The sequence below is a fragment of the Pinus tabuliformis genome, chromosome 1_1 (assembly GCF_031772625.1).
Source record: "Pinus tabuliformis cultivar Carrire ecotype Pingquan chromosome 1_1, CPIR1, whole genome shotgun sequence".
In the NCBI taxonomy this organism is placed as follows: domain Eukaryota; kingdom Viridiplantae; phylum Streptophyta; class Pinopsida; order Pinales; family Pinaceae; genus Pinus; species Pinus tabuliformis.
The window spans coordinates 516,958,940-516,967,403 of NC_142297.1; the positions used below are offsets into that span (position 1 = coordinate 516,958,940).

The window sequence follows — 8,464 nt, forward strand, 5'->3', positions numbered from 1 at the left end:
ACATAGTTCAGAGGCATGTAACCACCACATCTCTTCTCAGAATTAAGTTACCATCGCACGAGCTAGTCTTATGTCCATTTTGTTTGTAAGCATATTTCAGTATTTGATATTAATGAAATGAAGTGTTATTTCTACTGCATCTTTGTATTTATGATCATATCTATAATTTTTTATTTCCTAATTAAATTCAGATTATGTGATGAGTCATGATCATCAACATACATTCAAAATCATTAAGTGTGGAAGAAGATGAGTCTAGAAGCTCAACATAAATCGTCTCCATATCCAATTTCTGAAGATGACTAACCTCCCATTCAAGTCGTTGCTTAGGTTATTGCAACTTTTGAATAACTTCATCCTTGTCAATCAATTGTTGAGATAATGCACCATAGTCTTGTTTCAAAAGTTGATATTGTTCCAACATTGTTCATTATAAACTGTTAATCTCCATAACATCCTGATTTTTTTCTCTTCAAATTTTTCAGTTCTTGAGTTAGAAAAAGACCCAACTTCCTCCTCCACGTCTTCAAGGAGGTCAATCGTCCCTTGAAAGTCATCTACAAGCATCTTGAAATATTTTCCCATGGTTGAATCCAAACGATCAACCTTCTTAATTTTCTCAGCTACTGAAGTTTGCAACCTATTCTTAAGAGTTACATTCTATTCCTGCGATAAAGCTACAACTGACTGCGATTAAATGATCTCTTTACAAATTTCATCATCTACCTTCTTCTCATGAAGCTCTTCCAATATTTTACTCATCTTGATAACACCAAGGTGGAAAATGTGTTTCAACTAGCTATAAAAGCAAAATTGTAACAAAACAAAGTTGATGATGACTACAAAAGATGCTTTACACTTCCAAGAATGACACAAGTCAAACCGATCCAGCTACAGAAGCAAAACACTTACTACAAAAGAAGATTAATGATGACAACAACAATAGCTTTAAGCTTCCAATCACAACATAAATAAGACCAATTCACCTAGTTTTGCATAACTACCCAACAAGTGTTTCATAACTGCCCACAATCAAAGCACCAAATACATTGCATAGACATATGGTCATGATTTTCACAAGAAATAATCCTTGGGACTTTAATGAAAATTAATATCCCTAGTCAAAAGAACTTCTTCAAACCATAGTTAGGAGGCATTAATCTCTTCAAACATGTTTCCCCATTCAAAAGTAAGACTAAAAATTTGGCAGGGCATGCATCACGTGCTTTGATACTATGTAAGAATATTCTATTACTCACAATTTTATGTAAAAGTGCATATAAGACCACCATTAGATAGCAATGGAGGAGGTCCAATAGAGATTAAGGATAACTATGACAACTAGACAGATGCAAGTCCCTATATAAGCTTACAAATCACAATACTTAACTCATAAGGAAATGAAGTGTTGGAAAAACTAACTCTAACAGTATACACATAATTTTAACTAGCACTTACTAATCACTAAAACACAAATTAAAAAAAATATATAATAAAATAAATAATTTTTTTTAAACGAATCCTAATAAAATAAATAAATTACTAAAACACAAATTAAAAAAATTTATAATAAAATAAATATTTTTTTTTTTAACGATTCCTAATAAAATAACTAATAAAATAAAAATAGTTCCAAATATATAATTTTGGTTAATGAAATTATTTAATTTTGAAAATAAAAACTTAGCCCTAATCTAATCTAAGATTTAATTTAGAATCTTGAAACTTCCTTACTATTCTTGAACTTTTATATGATTAAAAACTAAGATTTAATTTAGAATCTTGAAACTTCCTTACTATTCTTGAACTTTTATATGATTAAAAACTAAAATAGACAAAAACATATTTTTAAAATGATACTTTATAAACTTCTTAACAGCAATAAAATAAATAAATTGATAAGAATAAGAAGAAAAGACACCAAACTGTGTATCCCGAAGAAGATTTTAGTTAATGACCTTTATCAATTAAACTCTGCCACTGGTATATAAGAAATTCATGGATATTGTCGCACTCCATGCAATATGCCTACGGGCCATATTTAATAAACACTTCAAAATGGCTATGGTTAACTGTAGTTTCATAAGATTTTTTTATAAGGGACATTGATAATTGGTAATTAAAATGGTGCAACAATTGTGTCAAAAGCTGTCATCCTCATATATTTGAGGTTGTCAGTAGATTTGGAAGTCATTAATAACTGTAACTCTACCGCTACACTATGGAGAGAACCATGAAGCATACTAAAATTATGCTGAGGTGGAACTTTGAAATCATGGGGAGGCAGATTCTATGCACAATTTCTTGCAAATATTTCACTAGCACAGAAAAGGGTTTGTTTTGATGACCAATCATCCAGCGTCTTTGCGGGCACCTGGCATTGTCTGTGCTTCAGGGAAGAAGTAAATTGTTTGCATAGACACTTTAAGGAATGTAATGCTATTGGAAACAAAAGCAATTTGAAAATTCTGAGATTACAATCCCCTTCTTACGAAATGCTGCAATCTTCGATTGGTAGTAACCTGACATTATCTATACATAATTGTTGCTCCAATTTCAACCGTTTGCCCGGCTCAGTTGCAGAGTTGAAACAGTTGAGAATGGCTATGATATGTTATACAAGAAAAGAGTGTTTGCCAGCACAGTTGATTGTTCCCAACATGAAGTGGCAATCGCCAATGTGGAAAAGGGTGGAAGAGAAAAAGAGGCCTTACCTGATCCGAGAGGGCGCACATTGTTGGACGCACAGGAAAATTCTGCATTGGAGAAAATAAAAGGGCTTCCAGGCCTTGCGAAACTTCGACTATACTGGACATGGACATCAGCCAGTGTAATGAATCATTCCTTTTTCGGCAAAAATGGCTTCTAGAATCCTCCTTCGTAGTCCCATTTAACTTCTCTGCTCATGTTGAAACTTTGAGATAAGTAGGATTTATGGCACTTTTGAATGCCCCTTGTCAAGGTCCATACCTCCGTAGGTTTGTTAGATTGTCGAGCGACTATGGCAGCACTCCCAACTTGGAGCACCCAGTAAGTCCAGGTTCAGAAGTCAAGTCCAGGTTCAGAAGGCCTGTTAGATTCCCGACGGAGTCTGGCAGCCTTTGCAAGTAGGAGCACCAAGACAAGTTGAGCTGCTAGAGGCCTGTTAGATTCCCGACGGAGTCTGGCAGCGCTTGCGAGCTGGAGCACCAAGGCAAGCCGAGCTGCTGGAGGCCTGTTAGATTCCCGACTGAGCCTGGCAGCGCTTGCGAGCTGGAGCACCGAGGCAAGCCGAGCTGCTGGAGGGATTCCCGACTGAGCCTGGCAGCGCTTGCGAGCTGGAGCACCGAGGCAAGCCGAGCTGCTGGAGGCCTGTTAGATTCCCGACGGAGCCTGGCAGCGCTTGCGAGCTGGAGCACCGAGGCAAGCCGAGCTGCTGGAGGCCTGTTAGATTCCCGACGGAGCCTGGCAGCGCTTGCGAGCTGGAGCACCAGGCAAGCCGAGCTGCCGGAGGCCTGTTAGATTCCCGACGGACCCTGGCAGCGCTTGCGAGCTGGAGCTGCTGGAGGCCTGTTAGATTTCCGACGGAGCCTGCGGCGCTTGCCAGCTGGAGCACCAGGCAAGCCGAGCTGCTGGAGGCCTGTTAGATTCCCAACGGAGTCTGGCAGCGCTTGCAAGCTGGAGCACCCAGACAAGGCGAGCTGCTGGAGGCCTGTTAGATTCCCGACGGAGTCTGGCAGCGCTTGCAACCTGGAGCACCCAGACAAGTCGAGCCGCTGGAGGCCTGTTAGATTTCCGACGGAGTCTGGCAGCGCTTGCAACCTAGAGCACCCAGACAAGGCGAGCTGCTGGAGGCCTGTTAGATTCCCGACGGAGTCTGGCAGCGCTTGCAACCTGGAGCACCCAGACAAGTCGAGCTGCTGGAGGCCTGTTAGATTTCCGACGGAGTCTGGCAGCCCTCGCAAGCTGGAGCAATTAGACAAGTCGAGCTGCTGGAGGCCTGTTAGTTTCCCAAAGGAGTCTGGCAGCCCACGCAAGTAGCACCGAGACAAGTCGAGCTGCCAGAGGCCTGTTAGATTCCCGAAGGAGTCTGGCAGCCCTCGCAAGTAGCACCGAGACAAGTCGAGCTGCTGGAGGCCTGTTAGATTCCCGACGGAGTCTGGCAGCGCTAGCAAGTAGGGGCACCGAGACAAGTCGAGCTGCTGGAGGCCTGTTAGATTCCCGACGGAGGCTGGCAGCCCTTGCAAGTGGGAGCACCGAGACAAGTCGAGCTGCTGGAGGCCTGTTAGATTCCCGACGGAGGCTGGCAGCGTTAGCAAGCTGGAGCACCCAGACAGGTCGAGCCGCTGGAGGCCTGTTAGATTCCCGACGGAGACTGACAGCGCTTGCAATTTGGAACAGTCAGACAAGTAAAGCCACTGGAGGCCTGTTAGATTCCAGAACGAGTCTGGCAGCGCTTGCAAGTTGGAGCACCTAAACAACTTGAGCTGCTGGAGGCCTGTTAGATTCCCGACGGAGTCTGGCAGCGCTTGCAAGTTGGAGCACCCCGACAAGTCAAGCCGCTGGAGGCCTGTTAGATTCCCGACCGAGTCTGGCAGCGCTTGCAACTTGGAGCACCAAGACAAGTCGAGCTGCTGGAGGCCTGTTAGATTCCCGACGGAATCTGGCAGCTTTTGCAACTGGGAGCACCCAGACAAGTCAAACTGCTGGAGGGCTGTGAGACTCCCAAGCGAGTTTGGCAGTTCTTGCAACTGCGAGCACCCAGACAAGTGAAGATCGCGGAGGTTCATAAGATTACCGAACGACTCTGGCAGACATTTCAACGCGTAGCAGCCAGTCAAGTCAAGATCACAAAGGTTTGTAAGATTCCCGAACGACTCAGGCAGTGTTAGCGACTTCCCACGTGCATACATTCTCAAATGTTTAAGGTAGGTGAGATGAAAGAACTCTTCCGGCAATGATTCCATAGTGCATCTCAGTTCAACCTTTTCTAGGTACTTCAATTTCCCAATAGACTTTGGTAGCTGGAAATTTGCTGTTGCTGCATCAATAATCAACTCCCTCAAGTTCAAAGGTGCCTGCAATTCAGTGCAATCTAGAATATAAATTTCGGAGATTAAAGTTGATTTGGACTTCTTCTTCCTCAATTGCAATTTTCATTATTAAAATTTTATTGGTAAAAAGGTATAAACAGATGCCACGTTCTCAATTTGAAAAGTTATACCTACGATTCAAACGATTTTTAGATATAATAATAATCTAAATGATAAAAATATCTGAGAAGTTTAAACTAAGCTAAACACGACATCACATACATCACTTTCATGATGCCATAATGTTTCCAATTTGCTCCCGGCCACTCGTAAAACTCTCAAATTCCTGGTTGGAATCCAAGAAGGCAGGGAGGTGTACGGACAACGATTCCAGCAAAGCCAAATAAGATCTGAATGTTGCAGCAGGGTTGATATGCTTTGCAGACAATCACCTTCAGCCTTAACCAGCTGCAACCTGCTCATATCGACAAAAGTTAAAACTATTGTTGAGCTCCACAGGGTTGTTTACTGATGAACCAGATCTTACTTCAACCATGTTGATTCCGCGCACCTAAATTGTTATTTGAAAACTGTTAGAAACTATGTTTACATATTTACAAAGTTCAGAATTTACAACAAGAGATGTACATTTCAATGTTACCAGAAACGGGACGGTTGCCACCGTTCCCCGTATAAAACGTGTAAGAAACGGAAACCAGACGGAAACGCCGTTTTTTACGGTTATTTTAGCTAACGGTGCATATATTTTATGGGAAATTTTTTACAGGTGGTAGTTCCCATTCTCAGCTTGTATTTTCACTCTTTATTGTAGATTTCAGTCATGTATTCATTCAATAATCTAGAGGCTTATGCCAAGTATATAGAAAATTGATTATTTATGTACTATTGTCCTTTTTTTAGTTGATTTGTTTTCCTTTAACACATATACGATTAATTTTCTCTCTCCTCGTTTCTTAGAGTGCGAAACCTCCCAACTCCGTTTCTCGTACCGTTTTCGTTTCTCGTTTCGTTTCCCGTTTCTCGTTTCTGTTAACATAGCATTTCAATAAGCATAAATTTATTTGAGGACACAAAGTAATGTCTGGATTTTCAAGCACCTACAGTTGGTTTTTGATACGCATCATGAAATTCGTTTTCAGCGAGGCGCCAAAGACGACGATAAAAACTGGGAGGCTCTTTCTCTGCCCATTCTCTGCCCAAATCAATGAGATGATGTTGCATTCTTATTCGGCCTTTACTGTCGATCTCTACAAAACAATTATTCAATAGGTTCTGAAGATTCAACCGTCCTACCCAGCCGGATGCCTCCCAAATATTTATAACCGTATCCCTCTCTTCTTTGACGAGGAAACATGCAGTGTCTAAAAATATCTCTTTTTCCTGGTCGTCTAGACTGTCGTAGCCAATTTTAAGCATGCCTTGTATATCGGTGGAAGCTACTTGTGATATTTTGCGCAATAGGGTTTTCCAATACTTCAAATCCTTTTGATAAACGAGCGCCCCAAGCACTTTGAGACATAACGGCAATCCACCGCACACATCCAGAAACTTTGCAACAACTTCTTTAAATCTGAAGACGGGAAGACGCTTGTGAAAGGCATGCAAAGAAAAGAGCTCTTGAGAATGTTCTCTACCGAGGCCTGTCAGATTGTAAATGTCTGACTCTCTCATTCCTGACATTGTAAGAACATCCTTATTACGGGATGTAACTAATATTAAGCTACCTGAATGGAGTACCTCAATCTGAGGTGAAAATAATGCATTCATCTGGTCAACATCATCCACATCGTCTAAAATTATGAGGGCCCGACGATACCGTAGATAACTTGAAAGCTTCTCCTTACCCTCAGCCACGCTGACTATTTTATGATCCCTTAAAGTCAAGTCTTTTATGAGTTTATTCTGCAAGGAATGTAAAGAGCTCCTACCTGCAGCTTCTCTCACGTCCGATAAAAAACAGGATTGACGGTAGGCTGATTTATTGCGGTTAAAGTATTCTGTTGCCAAGGTCGTCTTTCCGACTCCGCCAACACCCACGATCCCCACAAACTTGGCCTTTCCTTTGTGTTGCTGCCGCTGTAATAATACTGCCTTTTCAAGATCTTCAAGCTTTTTATCCAACCCAGCTACATATTTGCCCACCTGAAATTGTGGTTTTGCAACCTCTTCCTCCGCCCGTTGCACTACCCTGTGCACGAGCTCGCCTTCATCACTGGTTATTCAAAGAAAAGCAAGCCAAACATAAGTACTAAAAACTTTGTTTATGACACTACATTGAACCTGATTATCCGGACAATAACAGATAAGAGTTCCAACCTTTTACACGCCTCAAGCTCCAAACCGCTTAAATGTGAAACGTCAAACAGCGCTTTTTTCCAATCTGTGATTGTTTGTTGGCCGCATCTCCCTTTCTTTTCATGATCTCGCAGGGCTTCATCATAAACGCCATTGTTGCCCACAGGATCCCCAAGAAGTCCCGAGATTTGACCTGGCACTTGCTCTTTGCCCTCAACCATCCTGATCCGTAGATCAGAAGGAACATTATAAAAGACTGGAATAATTACAGTCTTCGACTTTAATATCAACAGGAGTTCATTGAGGCACCATTTTGATTTGGCGTATCCTGGAGAGAATATGGGGATATGAACAGAGGCGGTTGCAATGGCTCCTTCTACTCGAGAATCTAAGCGGTCTCCCAGCTGCATTTCTGGCCGTTCGAAAAATGTTCTGAATCCACGGTCAAGTAGACGATTGTAGAGATGGCTAGCGAAATTATTCTGAACATCTGAAGGGCAGTAATTGATGAAAACGTCGAAATGGCAACTGCAATTGGGGTTCGGAGATGGAGCGGTGGAGGTGGAGTGAGTGGTGTAATTGGGGTTCGGAGCTGGAGCCGTGGAGGTGGAGGGGTAAGCGGTGTAATTGGGGTTCGGACGAGCCATTCTGTAGAGAAACTACAGAAAATGATCAAATGATTTTTGAAGGGGAAGGTATTTCTCGTTGATCTAACAACTGTCAAACGGCAACCTCAAAAGGTTTATCTCTGCTCCTCTTCCTTCCTTCTTTATTAATATATAGCTGGAACACAATTTTTCGGCGGCATTTCCATATTTCCTGAGTCTATTTTGGCCTCTGATCCACAAAATGTTTTTCTCATCAGTTTTCCTCGAGATAATGTTTTTCTCATCAGTTTTTCTTGCGATAATGTTCTTCTCAGTACTTGCAGATAAAGATATTCTCAGTGCGCCTCCTCACGTGCAGATAAAGTTAGTCTGCGAAGCCGTAGGGTATTCAAATCGCTTTTTAAAATGTTTTTAATTATTATTTGACCATGAATTTCGATAATTGCAATTTCATTAATTTAAACGTACAATCTGCGTGATCTGCAATTCGATAATTTGTACAATCCTGTAAACAGCGATTTTAATAAG

At 41.8% G+C, this 8,464-nt stretch overlaps 2 protein-coding genes across 2 annotated transcripts; both read right to left on the minus strand.

The window, feature by feature from the left end:
- Positions 1-2,146: 2,146 nt before the first annotated feature.
- LOC149214052 (uncharacterized) lies at positions 2,147-5,495 on the minus strand. Its single transcript, XM_089389274.1, has 2 exons — positions 5,295-5,495; positions 2,147-5,057 (listed from the first exon to the last, which is right to left on the minus strand). The coding sequence occupies exons 1-2, from the start codon at positions 5,493-5,495 to the stop codon at positions 3,498-3,500; spliced, it is 1,761 nt and encodes a 586-aa protein (XP_089245400.1). The 3' UTR covers positions 2,147-3,497.
- Positions 5,496-6,122: 627 nt separating this feature from the next.
- Positions 6,123-8,234, minus strand: LOC149214053 (TMV resistance protein N-like). The gene is made up of 2 exons (XM_089389275.1): positions 7,350-8,234; positions 6,123-7,245 (listed from the first exon to the last, which is right to left on the minus strand). The coding sequence occupies exons 1-2, from the start codon at positions 7,973-7,975 to the stop codon at positions 6,123-6,125; spliced, it is 1,749 nt and encodes a 582-aa protein (XP_089245401.1). The 5' UTR covers positions 7,976-8,234.
- Positions 8,235-8,464: the final 230 nt, after the last annotated feature.

What these genes read in the sequence shown, in the direction of transcription:
- LOC149214053 (XM_089389275.1), bottom strand. Translation starts at nt 7,975, where the DNA reads ATGGCTCGTCCGAACCCCAATTACACCGCTTACCCCTCCACCTCCACG. An exon ending in GAGCTTGAGGCGTGTAAAAG is followed by an intron (nt 7,246 to 7,349) that starts GTTGGAACTCTT and finishes TTGAATAACCAG; the next exon opens with TGATGAAGGCGAGCTCGTGC.
- LOC149214052 (XM_089389274.1), bottom strand. Translation starts at nt 5,495, where the DNA reads ATGAGCAGGTTGCAGCTGGTTAAGGCTGAAGGTGATTGTCTGCAAAGC. An exon ending in TATGGCATCATGAAAGTGAT is followed by an intron (nt 5,058 to 5,294) that starts GTATGTGATGTC and finishes ACTGAATTGCAG; the next exon opens with GCACCTTTGAACTTGAGGGA.